At 42.2% G+C, this 25,629-nt stretch overlaps 1 protein-coding gene across 1 annotated transcript in view; it reads right to left on the bottom strand.

Moving 5' to 3' along the window:
* Positions 1-25,629, bottom strand: part of LOC123772235 (dentin sialophosphoprotein) — an 89,833-nt gene that overhangs the window by 61,968 nt on the left and 2,236 nt on the right. The window contains exon 2 of the mRNA XM_045765317.2: positions 1,860-2,127. Within this exon, the coding sequence (XP_045621273.1) occupies positions 1,860-1,962 (103 nt within the window). The 5' untranslated portion in view covers positions 1,963-2,127. The remainder of the gene's footprint in view (positions 1-1,859; positions 2,128-25,629) is intronic.

The raw sequence follows: 25,629 nt of genomic DNA, 5'->3' as shown, positions 1-25,629 counted from the left end.
GTGTGTGTGTGTGTATGTGTGTGTGTGTGTGTGTGTGTGTGTGTGTGTGTGTGTGTGTGTGTGTGTGTGTGTGTGTGTGTGTGTGTGTGTGTGTGTGTGTGTGTGTGTGTGTGTGTGTGTGTGTGTGTGTGTGTGTGTGTGTGTGTATGTGTGTGTGTGTGTGTGTGTGTGTGTGTGTGTGTGTGTGTGTGTGTGTGTGTGTAGTTACCTAATTGTGCTTACGAGGGTTAAGCTTTGACTCTTTGGTCCCGCCTCTTTGTGTGTGCGCGCGCGCGTGTGTGTGTGTGCGCGCGCATGCGTGTGTGTGCGTGCGTGTACACGCGCGCTAGGCTTAAGCAGCATTAACTACGCAGACGAATGCTTTAATCTTCCACAACAGCGACTTTTTTGAACGTCAAATAGATTTTAAAGCCGTAAATCTCCCTGAATTAATTTAAGACTTAATCTCTTAAGCCTTTTATCCCATTGTTTGTCATTGCGTGAAAAACAGCTGGAATAAACTAATGTTATAAACTAGAACTCCAATTTCAATATATATTTAACGATATGTTGAATACTTATCATATATATCGATTATATCTCATTTGTCTATGATTAGGTATTGAAGTTATACAATGGGATCACACCTGCGTTCCTGGGGCCAGATTCACGAAAGCACTTACGCAAGCACTTACGAACCTGTACAGCTTTTCTCAATCTTTCTCGGCTTTGTTTACAATTATTAAACAGTTAATGAGCTCCGAAGCACCTGGAGGCTGTTTATAACAATAACAACAGTTGATTGGCAAGTTTTCATGCTTGTAAACTGTTTAATAAATGTAACCAAAGCCGTCAAAGATTGAGGAAAGATGTACACGTTCGTAAGTACTTGCGTAAGTGCTTTCGTGAATCTGGCGCCTGGACTCCCCGGGTACGGGTGTGTGTGGCTTTGGACCCCCCTTGGACAGTGGTCGGGGGTTCGAGTCCATTTAAGACCTCATTTATAACAGAAGTGTGTCTAAATTGGGATGAAGATAGACAGAACTAATATCAAAACTTAGATGCATATTGACAGATAGATGTCAAAAGTTCGAGGAATATAGACAGAATTAAGTCCAAAGTTTAGAAGTACAGTCTATCACAGGAGCAGAAAGTAGACAGTAGATTGGAAGGTAAATTGATAGTAGGGTAGAAATTACACAGGTAGATAGCAATAAATAATTGTAATTTATTGAATAATTTATTAAAATTTGAGGTAGGATATGTTGGATATACCTCTACATATGTGGAAGAACACACACCTGGAAGACATGTTGTCATACACACCTGTAGGATATGTTGCCGTACACACCTGTAGGATATGTTGCCGTACACACCTGTAGGATATGTTGCCGTACACACCTGTAGGATATGTTGCCGTACACACCTGTAAGATATGTTGCCGTACACACCTGTAAGACATGTTGTCATACACACCTGTAAGACATGTTGCCGTACACACCTGTAAGACATGTTGCCGTACACACCTGTAAGATATGTTGCCGTACACACCTGTAAGACATGTTGACGTACACACCTGTAAGACATGTTGCCGTACACACCTGTAAGACATAATGCCGTACACACCTGTAAGACATGTTGCTGTACACACCTGTAAGACATAATGCCGTACACACCTGTAAGACATAATGCCGTACACACCTGTAAGATATGTTGCTGTACACACACCTGTAAGACATGTTGCCGTACACACCTGTAAGACATGTTGCTGTACACACCTGTAAGACATGTTGTCATACACATCTGTAGGATATGTTGCCGTACACACCTGTAAGACATGTTGCCGTACACACACCTGTAAGACATGTTGCCGTACACACCTGTAGGATAGAAGTAGACAGTGGGATGGCCAAAGCTGGGGATGGTAGGATGGAGCACGACCCGGGAGTCCATCACACCGAGGCACCAGCAGCAGAACGTCATACGATGCACCAGACTGTTGCGGTTGGCACGCGGCACGGCCGCCTCCCGTGTGCGTTCTCCCACGCTGGTGCGCTGCCTGGGCCTCTCCCACGCCGGCCCATGGCGGAACGAAGCTCGTTTAACTCACTCAAACAACCATTAACCTGCCCAATGGAAACACATTTCCTGAAAAAAAAACGAATATTTTGGGTTTTAAAACATCACTTCGAATGTATTTAATAATATATAAATTATTATTCCATGCATAATCCCTCACGTCTTTGTCGGTATTTGTGAAGCAGTGGATGGGTGGAAATGATCACGACATTAAAAATCCCCAGTCGTGGCCAAAATCTTTGATACTCCCCATAAAATAATAGAGAGGCAGACGAGCATTGTATTAAAGGGGATGTCTTCAGCTGGACTGTCGCATGGTTATTTTAAGGGTAATAGAGGCGCCTGTAACGCAATGGGCTGCGCACTCGGTTTACAATCGTTATCTTGAGGTTATCTTGAGATGATTTCGGGGCTTTTTTAGTGTCCCCGCGGCCCGGTCCTCGACCAGGCCTCCACCCCTAGGAAGCAGCCCGTGACAGCTGACTATAACACCCAGGTACCTATTTTACTGCTAGGTAACAGGGGCATAGGGTGAAAGAAACTCTGCCCATTGTTTCTCGCCGGCGCCTGGGATCGAACCCAGGACCACAGGATCACAAGTCCAGCGTGCTGTCCGCTCGGCCGACCGGCTCCGTAAGGTACAATTATCGTAAGCTAATCATCATGGGGGAAACGATAATATAAGATAATTATAAGAAAAGGAAAGATAAGGTAGTTATGAGGACAGAGGTAAAGTTATTATTAACATATAAGTAAGGAAATGGGATTACTTGGAGATAAGTAAAGTAAGTATGAGGAGAAAGGTAATATTAGGTAAATATTAGGGACAAGACACAGGTGTCTTGTGTTAAGACACCTGTGTCTTAATATGAAGGAATTACCAAGACATTGTGACTATAGAGCGCTTGGAAGTTATATGAGGACAAGGAGCTGGGATATGAGGACAAGGAGCTGGGATATGAAACATGGAGCTGGGATATGAGGACAAGGAGCTGGGATATGAGGACCAGGAGCTGGGATATGAGGACAAGGAGCTGGGGTATGAGGACCAGGAGCTGGGATATGAGGACAAGGAGCTGGGATATGAGGACAAGGAGTTGGGATATGAGGACAAGGAGCTGGGGTATGAGTACCAGGATCTGGGATATGAGGACAAGGAGCTGGGATATGAGGACAAGGAGCTGGGATATGAGGACCAGGAGCTGGGATATGAGGACAAGGAGCTGGGGTATGAGGACCAGGAGCTGGGATATGAGGACAAGGAGCTGGGATATGAGGACAAGGAGTTGGGATATGAGGACAAGGAGCTGGGGTATGAGTACCAGGATCTGGGATATGAGGACAAGGAGCTGGGATATGAGGACAAGGAGTTGGGATATGAGGACAAGGAGCTGGGATATGAGGACAAGGAGCTGGGATATGAGGACAAGGAGCTGGGATATGAGGACAAGGAGCTGGGATATGAGGACAAGGAGTTGGGATATGAGGACAAGGAGCTGGGGTATGAGGACCAGGATCTGGGATATGAGGACAAGGAGCTGGGATATGAGGACAAGGAGTTGGGATATGAGGACAAGGAGCTGGGATATGAGGACAAGGAGCTGGGATATGAGGACAAGGAGCTGGGATATGAAACAAGGAGCTGGGGTATGAGGACCAGGATCTGGGATATGAGGACAAGGAGCTGGGATAGGAGGACAAGGAGTTGGGATATGAGGACAAGGGGCTGGGATATGAGGACAAGGAGTTGGGATATGAGAACAAGGAGCTGGGATATGAGGACAAGGAGTTGGGATATGAGGACAAGGAGCTGGGATATGAGTACAAGGAGCTGGGATATGAAATAAGGAGCTGGGATATGAGGACAATGAGCTGGTATATGAGGACAAGGAGCTGGGATATGAGGACAATGAGCTGGGATATGAGGACAAGGAGCTGGGATATGACAACAAGGAGCTGGGATACGAGGACAAGGAGCTGGGGGTAAGATGACAAGGAGCTGGGGTATGAGGACAAGGAGCTGGGGTATGAGGACAAGGAACTGGGGTATGAGGACAAGGTGTTGGAGTATGAGGACAAGGAGCTGGGGTATGAGGACAAGGAGCTGGGATATGAGGACAAGGAGCTGGGATATGAGGACAAGGAGCTGGGATATGAGGACAAAGAACTGAGATACAAGGACAAGGAGCTGGGATATGAGAACGATTTGTAGCATCTATGCCCTAACCAAGTCAATCCTCGGGAATCGAACACCGACCCTGCAAGAAACAAGACATACAACGTTCCCCGTGTAATCCTCCTCAAGAAAAAATACTTACCAGAGCAAGAACGTAATTGTGTTAACTGAATTAACATGTTAAATGGCTTTGTGAGAGCGTGTTGTTGCTGGAGAAGCTGTGTGGAGCGAGCCCCAGGGAGCGACCACGCCTCCTGGGGCTCAGAGTTATCTCTGAAACACAGACAAAATGTCTTGTTTGTGTCCCTGATGATGATTGCTATGCTCGTTAGTGATCCCTGAACACTTGATATACTTATTCCCTTCCCATAGCTCATGGTAAGCCTTACCCTACTAGTTTTACACACAGGAGGGTACAGGAGCAGACGACTGCTGACTCCTGTTAGCTGGCTGAGAGCTTTCCCTTCCCATAGCTCATGGTAAGCCTTACCCTACTAGTTTTACACACAGGTGGGTACAGGAGCAGACGACTGCTGACTCCTGTTAGCTGGCTGAGAGCTTTCCCTTCCCATAGCTCATGGTAAGCCTTACTCTACTAGTTTTACACATAGGAGAGTACAGGAGCAGACGACTGCTGACTCCTGTTAGCTGGCTGAGAGCTTTCCCTTCCCATAGCTCATGGTAAGCCTTACCCTACTAGTTTTACACACAGGTGGGTACAGGAGCAGACGACTGCTGACTCCTGTTAGCTGGCTGAGAGCTTTCTCTTCCCATAGCTCATGGTAAGCCTTACCCTACTAGTTTTACACACAGGTGGGAACAGGAGCAGACGACTGCTGACTCCTGTTAGCAGGCTGAGAGCTTTCCCTTCCCATAGCTCATGGTAAGCCTTACCCTACTAGTTTTACACACAGGAGGGTACAGGAGCAGACGACTGCTGACTCCTGTTAGCTGGCTGAGAGCTTTCCCTTCCCATAGCTCATGGTAAGCCTTACCCTACTAGTTTTACACACAGGAGGGTACAGGAGCAGACGACTGCTGACTCCTGTTAGCTGGCTGAGAGCTTTGCCTTCCCATAGCTCATGGTAAGCCTTACCCTACTAGTTTTACACACAGGTGGGAACAGGAGCAGACGACTGCTGACTCCTGTTAACAGGCTGAGAGCTTTCCCTTCCCATAGATCATGGTAAGCCTTACCCTACTAGTTTTACACACAGGAGGGTACAGGAGCAGACGACTGCTGACTCCTGTTAGCTGGCTGAGAGCTTTCCCTTCCCATAGCTCATGGTAAGCCTTACCCTACTAGTTTTATACACAGGAGGGTACAGGAGCAGACGACTGCTGACTCCTGTTAGCTGGCTGAGAGCTTTCCCTTCCCATAGCTCATGGTAAGCCTTACCCTACTAGTTTTACACACAGGTGGGTACAGGAGCAGACGACTGCTGACTCCTGTTAGCTGGCTGAGAGCTTTCCCTTCCCATAGCTCATGGTAAGCCTTATCCAACTAGTTTTACACACCGGTGGGTACAGGAGCAGACTACTGCTGACTCCTGTTAGCAGGCTGAGAGCTTTCCCTTCCTATAGCTCATGGTAAGCCTTACCCTACTAGTTTTACACACCGGTGGGTACAGGAGCAGACGACTGCTGACTCCTGTTAGCAGGCTGAGAGCTTTCCCTTCCCATAGCTCATGGTAAGCCTTACCTTTACACACAGGTGGGTACAGGAGCAGACTACTGCTGACTCCTGTTAGCTGGCTGAGAGCTTTCCCTTCCTATATCCCCAATTACTTTTGAGCGAACAAGGGCGAACAGTTACGGATTAGTTCCCAGTCAATCCTCCCCAGATATTGTCATGACGGTGGGAGGGGGGGGGGTGGAGGGTAGCGTGTGAGTGTATGTTTATCTAACTAACAAGATAAACTACAAGCGACAACCGCCCTTGTTTGTGATGCAGCCCACAACAGCTCTGTAACTCCCTGGAGCCTGATTCACCAAGCCGCTATGCAAGATCTTGAAAGCCTTTCCGTCTTACAGCCATCTTGGCAGTCACTCCACGATTCAACAAACTGTTTATGACCGCAAATTTTCCTAAGAACTTTCACCTGTAGGCTCCGGCGCCTCAGCGGGCCTCCAAGATGGTAAGCCCCGCTGAGAACAGCGGGACTTACCATCTTGTCATATATAAGAACATATATAGGACGGACATATAGGACTGACATATATAAGAACATATATAGGACTGACATATAGGACTGACATATATAAGAACATATATAGGGCTGACATATAGGACTGACATATATAAGAACATGAATTTTCTCCACTTTACAACCGGGAAGGGAATTGCCAGGGGGGGGGGGGGTGGGGGGGTAAAACGCCAAGCCATTGCAACAAGACGGGCTCACCATAGCCCGTGCTACTTGGAACTTTTTGTTCTAGCTAGCGAATCTTAAACAGTAACAACAGCCAAGCCATTACGACTATATAGAACTTAGAAAGGGCTAAGTACTATCCTATATCCTTACTAGATAAGGATATAGGATGCGACGGAGGGAAGGAACTGCCAACACCTGAGATCAGCGGACCCCATCATGCCTGTAATACATGTTTTAGTGTCTATATAACTCGTATTAAATGTGTATTTTATGAAAATACTAAAATATAGCATTTGAGGTTATCATAAAATATTATTAAATAATTATTTTGATTTGTCATTGACACTTCCTGGCATTAAACAAGAGCTCTATCTCCTAGAGCCTAGGTGAATGTCTCATAGAGCCCAGGTGAATGTCTCATAGAGCCCAGGTGAATGTCTCATAGAGCCTGGGTGAATGTCTCATAGAGCCCAGGTGAATGTCTCATAGAGCCCAGGTGAATGTCTCATAGAGCCCAGGTGAATGTCTCATAGAGCCCAGGTGAATGTCTCATAGAGCCCAGGTGAATGTCTCATAGAGCCCAGGTGAATGTCTCATAGAGCCCAGGTGAATGTCTCATAGAGCCCAGGTGAATGTCTCATAGAGCCCAGGTGAATGTCTCATAGAGCCCAGGTGAATGTCTCATAGAGCCTAGGTGAATGTCTCCTAGAGCCCCGGTGAATGTCTCATAGAGGCCAGGTGAATGTCTCCTAGAGCCTAGGTGAATGTCTCATAGAGCCCAGGTGAATGTCTCATAGAGCCCAGGTGAATGTCTCATAGAGCCCAGGTGAATGTCTCATAGAGCCCAGGTGAATGCCTCATAGAGCCCAGGTGAATGTCTCATAGAGCCCAGGTGAATGTCTCACAGAGCCCAGGTGAATGTCTCATAGAGCCCAGGTGAATGTCTCACAGAGCCCAGGTGAATGTCTCATAGAGCCCAGGTGAATATCTCATAGAGCCCAGGTAAATATCTCATAGAGCCCAGGTGAATATCTCATAGAGCCCAGGTGAATATCTCATAGAGCCCAGGTGAATATCTCATAGAGCCCAGGTAAATATCTCATAGAGCCCAGGTGAATATCTCATAGAGCCCAGGTGAATATCTCATAGAGCCCAGGTGAATATCTCATAGAGCCCAGGTGAATGTCTCATAGAGCCCAGGTGAATGTCTCATAGAGCCCAGGTGAATGTCTCACAGAGCCCAGGTGAATGTCTCATAGAGCCCAGGTGAATGTCTCATAGAGCCCAGGTGAATGTCTCTTAGAGCCCAGGTGAATGTCTCACAGAGCCCAGGTGAATGTCTCATAGAGCCCAGGTGAATATCTCATAGAGCCCAGGTGAATATCTCATAGAGCCCAGGTGAATATCTCATAGAGCCTAGGTGAATGATATAATTATTATTAAATGTTCTCAATTTAAAGGAAGAGAAATCAATACATTCCTTGAGTCAATATATCTGTTAATACCAATTATTTTCACAAGTACCATTCACCCATAATTTAAATTGTAAATTCTTTGATAAATTCTAGGCTAATATTATATTTAATAACATTAAATACTGAAGCTAATGAAATCTGATAAAAAATATTTCTTCCCTAACTATTTAATATGGAACAAGTATAATATACTTGATGAATTATATACGTGCAGATAATGAGATGGGAATCTTAATTCTAATTGGTCCATTAGTTGCACTTAATACCTTTTCCCAAGTGTCTCACAACACTGCTAATGTGCCAGGTAAGTCCACTACGGGCTCACCATAGCCCGTGCTACTTGCCCCGCTCCTGTGCCAGGTAAGTCCACTACGGGCTCACCATAGCCCGTGCTACTTGCCCCGCTCCTGTGCCAGGTAAGTCCACTACGGGCTCACCATAGGCCGTGCTACTTGCCCCGCTCCTGTGCCAGGTAAGTCCACTACGGGCTCACCATAGCCCGTGCTACTTGCCCCGCTCCTGTGTCAGGTAAGTCCACTACGGGCTCACTATAGCCCGTGCTTCTTGCCCCGCTCCTGTGCCAGGTAAGTCCACTACGGGCTCACCATAGCCCGTGCTACTTGCTCCGCTCCTGTGCCAGGTAAGTCCACTACGGGCTCACCATAGCCCGTGCTTCTTGCCCCGCTCCTGTGCCAGGTAAGTCCACTACGGGCTCTCCATAGCCCATGCTACTTGCCCCCCTCCTGTGATAGGTAAGTCCACTACGGGCTCACCATAGCCCGTGCTACTTGCCCCGCTCCTGTGCCAGGTAAGTCCACTACGGGCTCACCATAGCCCGTGCTTCTTGCCCCGCTCCTGTGCCAGGTAAGTCCACTACGGGCTCACCATAGCCCGTGCTACTTGCCCCGCTCCTGTGCCAGGTAAGTCCACTACAGGCTCACCATAGCCCGTGCTACTTGCCCCGCTCCTGTGCCAGGTAAGTCCACTACGGGCTCACCATAGCCCGTGCTACTTGCACCGCTCCTGTGCCAGGTAAGTCCACTACGGGCTCACCATAGCCCGTGCTACTTGCACCGCTCCTGTGCCAGGTAAGTCCACTACGGGCTCACCATAGCCCGTGCTACTTGCCCCGCTCCTGTGCCGGGTAAGTCCACTACGGGCTCACCATAGCCCGTGCTACTTGCCCCGCTCCTGTGCCAGGTAAGTCCACTACGGGATCACCATAGCCCGTGCTACTTGCCCCGCTCCTGTGCCGGGTAAGTCCACTACAGGCTCACCATAGCCCGTGCTACTTGCCCCGCTCCTGTGCCAGGTAAGTCCACTACGGGATCACCATAGCCCGTGCTACTTGCCCCGCTCCTGTGCCGGGTAAGTCCACTACGGGCTCACCATAGCCCGTGCTACTTGCCCCGCTCCTGTGCCGGGTAAGTCCACTACGGGATCACCATAGCCCGTGCTACTTGCCCCGCTCCTGTGCCGGGTAAGTCCACTACGGGATCACCATAGCCCGTGCTACTTGCCCCGCTCCTGTGCCGGGTAAGTCCACTACAGGCTCACCATAGCCCGTGCTACTTGCCCCGCTCCTGTGCCGGGTAAGTCCACTACAGGCTCACCATAGCCCGTGCTACTTGCCCCGCTCCTGTGCCGGGTAAGTCCACTACGGGCTCACCATAGCCCGTGCTACTTGCCCCGCTCCTGTGCCGGGTAAGTCCACTACGGGCTCACCATAGCCCGTGCTACTTGCCCCGCTCCTGTGCCGGGTAAGTCCACTACGGGCTCACCATAGCCCGTGCTACATGGACTCTTCGTTCTGAGTAGCTAAATCTATAACAACAACATGATCGCACCTACGGGTTATTCATGCCCGTGCCTCCTCCTGGATGGCTTAGTCTTCATCAGTCAATCAATCATTGTTGTTGTTGTTTAAGATTCGCCACCTGGAACAAAAGGTTCCAAGTAGCACGGGCTATGGTGAGCCCGTAGTCAATCATCATCTAACTCCATGAGTGGTTCAGTACAGACGCTTGAGAGATACTACACATGTGAACCATTCAACAGCAACAAAGTAACACCTTAAACCCTTTGTATCTAATCAACCCAAATACATAAAGGCTACGAATATTAGCCACATTCCAATATTGTGTATATCTTGATATCGCTTAACCCATGTAGCCGGAGCCGGTCGGCCGAGCGGACAGCACGCTGGGCTTAAGATCCTGTGGTCCTGGGTTCGATCCCAGGCGCCGGCGAGAAACAATGGGCAGAGTTTCTTTCACCCTATGCCCCTGTTACCTAGCAGTAAAATAGGTACCTGGGTGTTAGTCAGCTGTCACGGGCTGCTTCCTGGGGGTGGAGGCCTGGTCGAGGACCGGGCCGCGGGGACACTAAAGAGCCCCGAAATCATCTCAAGATAACCACAAGATGTAATGTGTAGAAATCCTAAACACTAAATAATAGACTATTAAGCCTCACCTAAACACTAAATAATAGACAATAAAGCCTCACCTAAACACTAAATAATAGACAATAAAGCCTCACCTAAACACTAAATAATAGACTTTAAAGCCTCACCTAAACACTAAATAATAGACTATAAAGCCTCACCTAAACACTAAATAATAGACAATAAAGCCTCACCTAAACACTAAATAATAGACAATAAAGCCTCACCTAAACACTAAATAATAGACAATAAAGCCTCACCTAAACACTAAATAATAGACAATAAAGCCTCACCTAAACACTAAATAATAGACTTTAAGCCTCACCTAAACACTAAATAATAGACAATAAAGCCTCACCTAAACACTAAATAATAGACTATAAAGCCTCACCTAAACACTAAATAATAGACAATAAAGCCTCACCTAAACACTAAATAATAGACAATAAAGCCTCACCTAAACACTAAATAATAGACAATAAAGCCTCACCTAAACACTAAATAATAGACTTTAAAGCCTCACCTAAACACTAAATAATAGACAATAAAGCCTCACCTAAACACTAAATAATAGACTATAAAGCCTCACCTAAACACTAAATAATAGACTATTAAGCCTCACCTAAACACTAAATAATAGACTATTAAGCCTCACCTAAACACTAAATAATAGACTATAAAGCCTCTACTAAACACTAAATAATAGACTATTAAGCCTCACCTAAACACTAAATAATAGACTATTAAGCCTCACCTAAACACTAAATAATAGACTATAAAGCCTCACCTAAACACTAAATAATAGACTATAAAGCCTCACCTAAACACTAAATAATAGACTATTAAGCCTCACCTAAACACTAAATAATAGACTATTAAGCCTCACCTAAACACTAAATAATAGACTATTAAGCCTCACCTAAACACTAAATAATAGACTATTAAGCCTCACCTAAACACTAAATAATAGACTATAAAGCCTCACCTAAAGCCTAAATAATAGACTATTAAGCCTCACCTAAACACTAAATAATAGACTATTAAGCCTCACCTAAACACTAAATAATAGACTATTAAGCCTCACCTAAACACTAAATAATAGACTATTAAGCCTCACCTAAACACTAAATAATAGACTATTAAGCCTCACCTAAACACTAAATAATAGACTATTAAGCCTCACCTAGACCCAGATACTGGAGTACAGTACAGACAGTAATGTAATATATTACTTTTAGTAATTTATTTATTAAAGCCCATTATTCTACGTAAGGTAATACATGTGTTATAGATTCTACATTATAATATTTATTCTTTGACAGTATTATCAACATTGGGCAGTCTGAATGGCAACTTTAATATGGTGAGTTTAATTGCAACTTTAATATGGTGAGTTTAATTGCAACTTGAATATGATGAGTTTAATTGTAACTTTAATATGGTGAGTTTAATTGCAACTTTAATATGGTGAGTTTAATTGCAACTTGAATATGATGAGTTTAATTGTAACTTTAATATGGTGAGTTTAATTGCAACTTTAATATGGTGAGTTTAATTGCAACTTAAATATGGTGAGTTTAATTGCAACTGTAATATGGTGAGTTTAATTGCAACTTTAATATGGTGAGTTTAATTGCAACTTTAATATGATGAGTTTAATTGCAGTTTTAATATGGTGAGTTTAATTGCAGTTTTAATATGGTGAGTTTAATTGCAGTTTTAATATGATGAGTTTAATTGCAACTTTAATATGGTGAGTTTAATTGCAACTTTAATATGATGAGTTTAATTGCAACTTAAATATGGTGAGTTTAATTGCAACTTAAATATGGTGAGTTTAATTGCAACTTTAATATGATGAGTTTAATTGTAACTTTAATATGGTGAGTTTAATTGCAACTTAAATATGGTGAGTTTAATTGCAACTTGAATATGATGAGTTTAATTGTAACTTTAATATGGTGAGTTTAATTGCAACTTTAATATGGTGAGTTTAATTGCAACTTAAATATGGTGAGTTTAATTGCAACTGTAATATGGTGAGTTTAATTGCAACTTTAATATGGTGAGTTTAATTGCAACTGTAATATGGTGAGTTTAATTGCAACTTTAATATGGTGAGTTTAATTGCAACTTTAATATGATGAGTTTAATTGCAGTTTTAATATGGTGAGTTTAATTGCAGTTTTAATATGGTGAGTTTAATTGCAGTTTTAATATGGTGAGTTTAATTGCAACTTTAATATGGTGAGTTTAATTGCAACTTTAATATGATGAGTTTAATTGCAACTTTAATATGGTGAGTTTAATTGCAACTTTAATATGATGAGTTTAATTGCAACTTTAATATGATGAGTTTAATTGCAACTTTAATATGATGAGTTTAATTGCAACTTTAATATGATGAGTTTAATTGCAACTTTAATATGATGAGTTTAATTGCATCTTTAATATGATGAGTTTAATTGCATCTTTAATATGATGAGTTTAATTGCAACTTTAATATGATGAGTTTAATTGCAACTTTAATATGATGAGTTTAATTGCAACTTTAATATGATGAGTTTAATTGCATCTTTAATATGATGAGTTTAATTGCAACTTTAATATGATGAGTTTAATTGCATCTTTAATATGATGAGTTTAATTGCAACTTTAATATGATGAGTTTAATTGCAACTTTAATATGATGAGTTTAATTGCATCTTTAATATGATGAGTTTAATTGCATCTTTAATATGATGAGTTTAATTGCAACTTTAATATGGTGAGTTTAATTGCAACTTTAATATGATGAGTTTAATTGCAACTTTAATATGATGAGTTTAATTGCAACTTTAATATGATGAGTTTAATTGCAACTTTAATATGATGATGCTGGTCAAAAATAATGTTTGATATTTATATAATACAATATACTCTAGGACATGCTATAGGGGTTAATTACACCGGGTTAATTACTATAGCGGTTAATTGCGCTTTGTATAGTAATGACTTCATTTCATCTGAGTTAGGGGGTCCCGGTAGCACAGTCGGATTCGTTCTCGATACACACTCGAGAATTCCTGGCTCGAATCCCAGGCGAGAAAGGAATGGTTGGGCACATTTCTTATCGCCTAATGCATCTGTTCACCTAGCTGTAAGTAGGTACCAAGGAGTTAGTCAGCTTGTTGTCGGGGTCGCATCCTTCGGGGAAGGGGGGGGGAGGGGCAGAAGTTTGACCTTGAGAGACCTTTATATAAGCCTAACCTGTATATAAGCACACTGGCTGCCTGTCCCCTCAACACAGGTACCTTCCCCTTATGACCTTTGTATACGTACATACTAATGAATGAATTCCCGTCATTATTAATGAACCAAGCCACAGGAGCCGTAATGAGGGTTCGAATCTGTACTCTAGGGTATTCCCAGGTACACTCTAGGGTTCGAGCCGTCAGCACGGCTCCTGTTCATTGATATTTCACGATAATCTGATTTCTCTGTGTATTAGTATTTTTATTATTATTATTATTATTATTATGGGATAAAAACCCATACTTTATGTATTTAGGAGTTTTATGTAGAGATTCACACATACAGAAGTGAAGGGATTTAATTTTATTATATATGTGAGAAGATATTACCGGTAATTAGTAATGTAATTAGTAGTAGTGATTGCAGAAGTGTCGGAAGACTATGGCGTCTGGGTGACGAGGCTGGAGTTATATCACATTATATATCATCATTATATTACATAATCCACTAAAGAAGGTGTTAACTTGGCTTTACTCATCATTATTATATAATATATGAAATATAAAATGTCATAGATACTTCAAAATCATTAATGTTATATGTCTGAAGCGAGACTGAAAATGCGAGGGATATCTCAAATCTTTTAATGATAAAATATCTGAAATTTAAGCGGAAAACACTGGATTTGTGAGGATTTGGGATTGTGTATACAGGATTTGTCCAGGGATTGTGTATACAGGATTTGTCCAGGGATCGTGTATACAGGATTTGTCCAGGGATTGTGTATACAGGATTTGTCCAGGGATTGTGTATACAGGATTTGTCCAGGGATTGTGTATACAGGATTTATCCAGGGATTGTGTATACAGGATTTGTCCAGGGATTGTGTATACAGGATTTGTCCAGGGATTGTGTATACAGGATTTGTCCAGGGATTGTGTATACAGGATTTGTCCAGGGATTGTGTATACAGGATTTGTCCAGGGATTGTGTATACAGGATTTGTCCAGGGATTGTGTATACAGGATTTGTCCAGGCGCCCCCATCTGTCTCCGGCCCTGAGAGAGAACTGGATCCTGTGAGCGCTCAGGTAAATTCAATTATTATCGTAGCTTTCTTAATAATGCTTAAAGTATTATATATCAACAGGAAGACAGAGAGATATAAGAGTTATTATGAATACATCACAAAGTATTATACATTTTTTTTAATGAGGGTATTTTGCTTTACCTCAAATTACACAAAGCTTCCTTAAATCTCTCAGAATTATGTAAATTAAAAATATATATAAACATGTTTGTTTACTATAAAATGTTGATGGTGAGCGTAGCACGTGAATGTTTATTTGATTTTATTTGGAAATAAATTTGTATGAGAAAAACAGTGTGTAGCAAATGACATCATAACGTTAATAGCGTCGACGCATTGCGTCTCGTTGACGGGTCGTCAGCTGAACGTAGGGCTCTTGCTCTCATTTCAATGCGTCACAAACGATTTAAAGCCCCGGCTTACTTCACTTAACGACCATGCATTCGACGCTAACGACCTCGTGAAGATTCCATACGACACAGCCTGCATAACACCCATCGCCATCGGCCTAGAAGGAACGGACGCCATACTCGACTTCGAGGCCATCGGCCTAGAAGGAACGGACGCCATACTCGACTTCGAGGCCATCGGCCTAGAAGGAACGGACGCCATACTCGACTTCGAGGCCATCGGCCTAGAAGGAACGGACGCCATACTCGACTTCGAGGCCATCGGCCTAGAAGGAACGGACGCCATACTCGACTTCGAGAGCGACAAGGACCTCGAAAGACTGATGGACCACCAGAGTCAATTCATCAAAACACACACACCTCAAGTCCCACTTCCCACGCCAACTCCGGGCCCCTAAGAATGGCCTTTATCAGCGAGACCAGCCAGTGGCTCACGGGCAACCCAGTCCAAGACATCCTCGTCAGCATAAAAACTGATAAGCTCCGGAAACCTTATCTGATAAGATAAGGCTCCGGAAAACACAAGATGATGGTATATTCTTGGGCGGTCCTCGGAGGCGTCGACGACAAGTCTCCGACCTCGAGACTCACCTTCGTCTCAAGGTCGGAGACCTCTAAGCTTCCACACAACACCCTTCAGGAATCTGTGTAAGGAATCATTCAGAATCTTGTATACCACATATGTGAGACCAATCCTGGAGTATGCGGCTCCAGCATGGAGCCCGTACCTTGTCAAGCACAAGACGAAGCTGGAAAAAGTTCAGAGATATGCCACTAGGCTAGTCCCAGAACTAAGAGGCATGAGTTACGAGGAAAGGCTGCGGGAAATGCACCTTACGACACTGGAAGACAGAGAAGTAAGGGGAGACATGATCACTGCTTATAAAATTCTCAGAGGAATTGACAGGGTAGATGAAGATAAACTGTTTAACACGGGTGGTACGCGAACAAGCGGACACAGGTGGAGACTGAGTACCCAGATGAGCCACAGAGACGTTAGAAAGAACTTTTTCAGTGTCAGAGTAGTTAACAGGTGGAATGCATTAGGCAGTGATGTGGTGGAGGCTGACTCCATACACAGTTTCAAGTGTAGATATGATAGAGCCCAATAGGCTCAGGAACCTGTACACCAGTTGATTGACAGTTGAGAGGCGGGACCAAAGAGCCAGAGCTCAACCCCCGCAAGCACAATTAAGTGAGTACAACTGGATGAGCACAAGGATTCTACTGCTTTAGCATCAAGATACCACTGTACCGAGTGAAGAAGGAACGGATCTACAAGATTCAACAGTTCTTCAGGTGCTACGAGTACTCCCACCCCCACCAACAGGTGTCAGCAGCCCGTCCAGAAATGTAGCCTCTGCGCCAAGGACCATTACTACTCAATCATTGAAATGGCAACGAAAAAATCCAATATGATACCACAAGAAATGAGTCACATGTATCTCAAGGAAGTTGATAAAGAAGCCGGAAATGAACTAGATCAAAGCTACACTGACGGGTCATCTAACCCTGTCAATGGCAGGGCTGGTGCAGCATACACGGTAATTAGGAATAATGCCTTTCAACGCGGGAATGAAGGAAAAGCCCGTATTGAGAACTATGCCTCTTCAACGCCAGCAGAGCTAACTGCCATTGTTATGGCGTTAAGATTCCTTGAACGAAACACTAATGGTGCAGTGATCTGCACTGACTCTAAAACAGCGCTGCAAAGCTTAAGTAAATATCTGGCAGAAAACCTTGCAATAGTCGCTGAGATCAAGAGAGCTGTGAGAGTACTTACCAACCAGGGAAGAGTCATCAAGTTCCTGTGGATCCCCTCCCATGTTGGGGATCCCCTCCCATGTTGGGGCTCCCCTCCCATGTTGGGGCTCCCCTCCCATGTTGGGGCTCCCCTCCCATGTTGGAATATGTGGGAATGAACGAGCAGATGTGCTGGCTGCTGAAGGCGCTGAAGGAGACCATATTGAATACTTCATGCCCAAGACTCTACTACAAATTAGAGGTATTGTCAGGCAACATCACCGTACAAGGTAACTGAGGAAAGGAGGATAGAAGCACAAACCAGTGAATCTGTACGATGGTACAACATGGTTGTTGCTGGCAATCCCAATCATTATGGCCGAAGAGGAGGAGGACGAGGGAAAGAATCAGCAATATATTGTGAATCCGTCTTAGATACAAATATCCATGGAGATTCGGTATGGAAACAACTGTTAATCAGCGAAGTTGCAGAATCTGATGAGAGTGATGGACACCGCCTTGACCACTATCTACGTGAATGTGAACACCTGAGAGACATTAGGAATATGTGTAGAATAATAAACCTCACATTGTTTGAGTTAGGAAACACTATTTGTCAAGTATTGATACTGTTCTTAAAAGATTTCCCCATTTTGCACCACAAGATAACGTAAGCTTTTAAGGGTTGACGAATGTTAATCTTCTTGTTTGATAAGCTGTTCACTTGAGACCGTTAAGCAAGTCCCAGCTGTGTCAGGGTACAAGTGACAGGATGAACAACCCAGCGGGTTTTCTTCCTATTGGGGAGTGTTGTACATGCTGCTATGGCGGTGTGTCCACTCACAGGATGAGTGGCGCTGCCCAATACTGTCACTATGGCGGTGTGTTCACTCACAGGATGAGTAACGCTGCCCAATACTGTCACTATGGTGGTGTGTCCACTCACTGGATGAGTGACGCTGCCCAATACTGTCACTATGGCGGTGTGTTCACTCACAGGATGAGTGGCGCTGCCCAATACTGTCACTATGGTGGTGTGTCCACTCACTGGATGAGTGACGCTGCCCAATACTGTCACTATGGCGGTGTGTCCACTCACAGGATGAGTGACGCTGCTTAATACTGTCACTATGGCGGTATGTTCACTCACAGGATGAGTGGCGCTGCCCAATACTGTCACTATGGCGGTGTGTCCACTCACAGGATGAGTGGCGCTGCCCAATACTGTCACTATGACGGTATTCTAGCCATTTGCACATATTTGCAGTTTGAAATTACGACTTTTTATACCCAAAATATGCCAAATACTAAAAATGGCGATGGATCACATTTTGCACAAACCCCCCTACAGTTTTCAAAATATCCAAAATATCCCAAATCTGACTCCTGAGCCTTATTTTGGAACCAAAATCTGTTTTTCTGCACATATTTGCAGTTTGAAAGTATTAATTTTTATACCGAAAATATGTTAATTACTAAAAAACGGCGATGGGTCACATTTTACCCCCCCCCCCCTCGGGGGGCCTCGTAGCCTGGTGGATAGCGCGCAGGGCTCGTAATTCTGTGGCGCGGGTTCGATTCCCGCACGAGGCAGAAACAAATGGGCAAAGTTTCTTTCACCCTGAATGCCCCTGTTACCTAGCAGTAAAATAGGTACCTGGGTGTTTGCCAGCTGTCACCGGCTGCTTCCTGGGGGTGGAGGCCTGGTCGAGGACCGGGCCGCGGGGACACTAAAAAGCCCCGAAATCATCTCAAGATAACCTCAAGATGTAATGTGTAGAAATCCTAAATACTAAATAATAGACTATTAAGCCTCACCTAAATACTAAATAATAGACTATTAAGCCTCACCTAAACACTAAATAATAGACTATTAAGCCTCACCTAAATACTAAATAATAGACTATTAAGCCTCACCTAAACACTAAATAATAGACTATTAAGCCTCACCTAAACACTAAATAATAGACTATTAAGCCTCACCTAAACACTAAATAATAGACTATTAAGCCTCACCTAAACACTAAATAATAGACTATTAAGCCTCACCTAAACACTAAATAATAGACTATAAAGCCTCACCTAAACACTAAATAATAGACTATTAAGCCTCACCTAAACACTAAATAATAGACTATTAAGCCTCACCTAAACACTAAATAATAGACTATTAAGCCTCACCTAAACACTAAATAATAGACTATTAAGCCTCACCTAAACACTAAATAATAGACTATTAAGCCTCACCTAAACACTAAATAATAGACTATTAAGCCTCACCTAAACACTAAATAATAGACTATTAAGCCTCACCTAAACACTAAATAATAGACTATAAAGCCTCACCTAAACACTAAATAATAGACTATAAAGCCTCACCTAAACACTAAATAATAGACTATTAAGCCTCACCTAAACACTAAATAATAGACTATTAAGCCTCACCTAAATACTAAATAATAGACTATTAAGCCTCACCTAAACACTAAATAATAGACTATTAAGCCTCACCTAAACACTAAATAATAGACTATTAAGCCTCACCTAAACACTAAATAATAGACTATTAAGCCTCACCTAAACACTAAATAATAGACTATAAAGCCTCACCTAAACACTAAATAATAGACTATAAAGCCTCACCTAAACACTAAATAATAGACTATTAAGCCTCACCTAAACACTAAATAATAGACTATTAAGCCTCACCTAAACACTAAATAATAGACTATTAAGCCTCACCTAAACACTAAATAATAGACTATTAAGCCTCACCTAAACACTAAATAATAGACTATTAAGCCTCACCTAAACACTAAATAATAGACTATTAAGCCTCACCTAAACACTAAATAATAGACTATTAAGCCTCACCTAAACACTAAATAATAGACTATTAAGCCTCACCTAAACACTAAATAATAGACTATTAAGCCTCACCTAAACACTAAATAATAGACTTTAAAGCCTCACCTAAACACTAAATAATAGACTATTAAGCCTCACCTAAACACTAAATAATAGACTATTAAGCCTCACCTAAACACTAAATAATAGACTATAAAGCCTCACCTAAACACTAAATAATAGACTATTAAGCCTCACCTAGACCCAGATACTGGAGTACAGTACAGACAGTAATGTGATATATTACTTTTAGTAATTTATTTATTAAAGCCCATTATTCTAGATAAGGAAATAAATGTGTTATAGATTCTACATTATAATATTTATTCTTTGACAGTATTATCAACATTGGGCAGTCTGAATGGCAACTTTAATATGGTGAGTTTAATTGCAACTTAAATATGGTGAGTTTAATTGCAACTTTAATATGGTGAGTTTAATTGCAACTTTAATATGGTGAGTTTAATTGCAACTTAAATATGGTGAGTTTAATTGCAACTTGAATATGATGAGTTTAATTGCAACTTTAATATGGTGAGTTTAATTGCAACTTTAATATGATGAGTTCAATTGCAACTTTAATATGATGAGTTTAATTGCAACTTTAATATGATGAGTTCAATTGCAACTTTAATATGATGAGTTTAATTGCAACTTTAATATGATGAGTTTAATTGCAACTTTAATATGATGAGTTTCATTGCAGTTTTAATATGGTGAGTTTAATTGCAACTTTAATATGATGAGTTCAATTGCATCTTTAATATGGTGAGTTTAATTGCATCTTTAATATGATGAGTTTAATTGCATCTTTAATATGATGAGTTTAATTGCATCTTTAATATGATGAGTTTAATTGCAACTTTAATATGATGAGTTTAATTGCATCTTTAATATGATGATGCTGGTCAAAAATAATGTTTGATATTTATATAATACAATATACTCTAGGACATGCTATAGGGGTTAATTACACCGGGTTAATTACTATAGCGGTTAATTGCGCTTTGTATAGTAATGACTTCATTTCATCTGAGTTAGGGGGTCCCGGTAGCACAGTCGGATTCGTTCTCGCCACACACTCGAGAATTCCTGGCTCGAATCCCAGGCGAGAAAGGAAAGGTTGGGCACATTTCTTATCGCCTAATGCATCTGTTCACCTAGCTGTAAGTAGGTACCAAGGAGTTAGTCAGCTTGTTGTCGGGGTCGCATCCTTCGGGGAAGGGGGGGGGGAGGGGCAGAAGTTTGACCTTGAGAGACCTTTATATAAGCCTAACCTGTATATAAGCACACTGGCTGCCTGTCCCCTCAACACAGGTACCTTCCCCTTATGACCTTTGTATACGTTCATACTAATGAATGAATTCCCGTCATTGTTAATGAACCAAGCCACAGGAGCCGTAATGAGGGTTCGAATCTGCACTCTAGGGTATTCCCAGGTACACTCTAGGGTTCGAGCCGTCAGCACGGCTCCTGTTCATTGATATTTCACGATAATCTGATTTCTCTGTGTATTAGTATTTTTATTATTATTATTATTATTATGGGATAAAAACCCATACTTTATGTATTTAGGAGTTTTATGTAGAGATTCACACATACAGAAGTGAAGGGATTTAATTTTATTATATATGTGAGAAGATATTACCGGTAATTAGTAATGTAATTAGTAGTAGTGATTGCAGAAGTGTCGGAAGACTATGGCGTCTGGGTGACGAGGCTGGAGTTATATCACATTATATATCATCATTATATTACATAATCCACTAAAGAAGGTGTTAACTTGGCTTTGCTCATCATTATTATATAATATATGAAATATAAAATGTCATAGATACTTCAAAATCATTAATGTTATATGTCTGAAGCGAGACTGAAAATGCGAGGGATATTTCAAATCTTTTAATGATAAAATATCTGAAATTTAAGCGGAAAACACTGGATTTGTGAGGATTTGGGATTGTGTATACAGGATTTGTCCAGGGATTGTGTATACAGGATTTGTCCAGGGATTGTGTATACAGGATTTGTCCAGGGATTGTGTATACAGGATTTGTCCAGGGATTGTGTATACAGGATTTGTCCAGGGATTGTGTATACAGGATTTGTCCAGGGATTGTGTATACAGGATTTGTCCAGGGATTGTGTATACAGGATTTGTCCAGGGATTGTGTATACAGGATTTGTCCAGGGATTGTGTATACAGGATTTGTCCAGGGATTGTGTATACAGGATTTGTCCAGGGATTGTGTATACAGGATTTGTCCAGGGATTGTGTATACAGGATTTGTCCAGGGATTGTGTATACAGGATTTGTCCAGGGATTGTGTATACAGGATTTGTCCAGGGATTGTGTATACAGGATTTGTCCAGGCGCCCCCATCTGTCTCCGGCCCTGAGAGAGAACTGGATCCTGTGAGCGCTCAGGTAAATTCAATTATTATCGTAGCTTTCTTAATAATGCTTAAAGTATTATATATCAACAGGAAGACAGAGAGATATAAGAGTTATTATGAATACATCACAAAGTATTATACATTTTTTTTAATGAGGGTATTTTGCTTTACCTCAAATTACACAAAGCTTCCTTAAATCTCTCAGAATTATGTAAATTAAAAAAATATATATAAACATGGATGTTTACTATAAAATGTTGATGGTGAGCGTAGCACGTGAATGTTTATTTGATTTTATTTGGAAATAAATTTGTATGAGAAAAACAGTGTGTAGCAAATGACATCATGATGTTAATAGCGTATAGATGCGTTGATAATGCTTACCGCTATATATGCCATATATGAAAGACTGATATATTGTGAGGGCCGTTCAAGGAATATGGCTTAAGTGTGAGCGAAGGCGCCCGTGTCCAGACACTTGGCTGATACAGTGACCTCGCCGGTCTCCGGACGCATGGCTGTAATTGGTCATTTCTCCAGCTGAACCGGCAGTGTGATAGGCTAAAGGCGCTAAACGATAAGATGAATTATACACGACGTGGAATTCGTCCACGACTCATCGAAACGTCGTCACAGAAGGGTCCTGGACGGACAGAAACGTCGTCACATAAGGGTCCTGGACGGACAGAAACGTCGTCACATAAGGGTCCTGGACGGACAGAAACGTCGTCACATAAGGGTCCAGGACGGACAGAAACGTCGTCACATAAGGGTCCAGGACGGATCGAAACGTCGTCACAGAAGGGTCCAGGATGGACCGAAACGTCGCCACAGAAGGGTCCAGGATGGACCAAAACGTCGTCGCAGAAGGGTCCAGGATGGACCGAAACGTCGTCACAGAAGGGTCCAGGATGGACCGAAACGTCGTCACAGAAGGGTCCAGGATGGACAGAAACGTCGTCACAGAAGGGTCCATGATGGACCGAAACGTCGTCACAGAAGGGTCCATGATGGACCGAAACGTCGTCACAGAAGGGTCCAGGACGGACCGAAAAGTCGTCTCACAAGAGTCCTTGAATGATTGAAACGTCGTCAATTCTTTTATTTTCAGACCTGAGGGATGGGCTAGGGTAACTGTCAGCCCCGTTACTGTGACTGTCTCTCTACATAACGATGACCTGACCTCTCTGATTGGTCAAAAGATAGACACTAGTGACATCTATCGAGGCGATGGTGAACCAAACCAAATAACTTTTCAATGACAACTTGTTGAACCTCCGCAACATTTGTTGAACCTCCGTAACATTTGTTGAACCTCCGTAACATTTGTTGAACCTCCGTAACATTTGTTGAACCTCCGTAACATTTGTTGAACCTCCGTAACATTTGTTGAACCTCTGAAACATTTGGCACCATTGTGACACACCAATTTAAAGGAGAAATTCACGACGCTTATGAATTTAGGATCCATGGTACCTATTTTCTGCAAGGTGAAGAGAGGCATGAGGTGAAAAGGCAGCGACAAGTGGTTTCTGTACTCCCCCCCCCGGGTCTTACGAGGGGAGGGGAGGGGGGAGAGTAGAATAGATACTACTCTCTCTCTTCCTCTCTCTCTCTCTCTCTCTCTCTCTCTCTCTCTCTCTCTCTCTCTCTCTCTCTCTCTCTCTCTCTCTCTCTCTCTCTCTCTCTCTCTCTCTCTCTCTCTCTCTCTCTCTCTCTCTCTCTCCCTCAGGTAGACCGTTAATCTCAGTACTGATCATACATGGCCCAAATACTTCTGGACGCGGGACTGTTAATATTGTCACAATTACTGCCTGAGGCTTGTTGGTGAACCTCTCTGGCAATCCCCGCTTCACTTCCCATCATTGATCACAACTTTAATTGAAATATATATATATATATATATATATATGAAATATATATATATATATATATATATATATATATATATATATATATATATATATATATATATATATATATATATATATATATATATATATATATATATATATATATATATATATATATATATATATATATATATATATATATATATATATATATATATATATATATATATATATATATATATATATATATATATATATATATTAGTATATTTTGGTAGCAGTCTTTCCTGTAGACATATATTATTAAATATGACCGAAAAAGTAAGATTAATAATTCTAACACGAATTTTCTCAATCTTTCGTACATTACGCTTCACTGTTGGAGGTAAATCAAAAATCTCTTCTCCAAAATTCATTTTTATTTCTAGTCTGACGCGACACGGGCGCGTTTCGTAAAACTTATTACATTTTCAAAGACTTCACAAATACACAACTGATTAGAACTTGCGTTTCTCTGATTTTATATCTACATTTTAGTGAGGTGGGAAGGGTGATGTGGCATTAACAGAAGACAGAACAATAGGGGATATTAATAGGGTATTAAAAGTATCAACACAAGACAGAACAGAAACAATGGGTATTGAATAGAAGTGTTTGTAGAAAGCCTATAGGTCCATATTTCTTGATGCTTCTATATTGGAGCGGAGTCTTGAGGTGGGTAGAATATAGTTGTGCAATAATTGGCTGTTGATTGCTGGTGTTGACTTCTTGATGTGTAGTGCCTCGCAAACGTCAAGCCGCCTGCTATCGCTGTATCTATCGATGATTTCTGTGTTGTTTACTAGGATTTCTCTGGCGATGGTTTGGTTATGGGAAGAGATTATATGTTCCTTAATGGAGCCCTGTTGCTTATGCATCGTTAAACGCCTAGAAAGAGATGTTGTTGTCTTGCCTATATACTGGGTTTTTTGGAGCTTACAGTCCCCAAGTGGGCATTTGAAGGCATAGACGACGTTAGTCTCTTTTAAAGCGTTCTGTTTTGTGTCTGGAGAGTTTCTCATGAGTAGGCTGGCCGTTTTTCTGGTTTTATAGTAAATCGTCAGTTGTATCCTCTGATTTTTGTCTGTAGGGATAACGTTTCTATTAACAATATCTTTCAGGACCCTTTCCTCCGTTTTATGAGCTGTGGAAAAGAAGTTCCTGTAAAATAGTCTAATAGGGGGTATAGGTGTTGTGTTAGTTGTCTCTTCGGAGGTTGCATGGCTTTTCACTTTCCTTCTTATGATGTCTTCGATGAAACCATTGGAGAAGCCGTTATTGACTAGAACCTGCCTTACCCTACAGAGTTCTTCGTCGACTTGCTTCCATTCTGAGCTGTGGCTGAGAGCACGGTCGACGTATGCGTTAACAACACTCCTCTTGTACCTGTCAGGGCAGTCGCTGTTGGCATTTAGGCACATTCCTATGTTT

This window comes from Procambarus clarkii, chromosome 69 (assembly GCF_040958095.1).
Source record: "Procambarus clarkii isolate CNS0578487 chromosome 69, FALCON_Pclarkii_2.0, whole genome shotgun sequence".
Taxonomy (NCBI): Eukaryota; Metazoa; Arthropoda; class Malacostraca; order Decapoda; family Cambaridae; genus Procambarus; species Procambarus clarkii.
The sequence above is the reverse complement of the archived record's forward strand: the minus strand, read 5'-3'. Positions and strand labels throughout refer to the sequence as shown.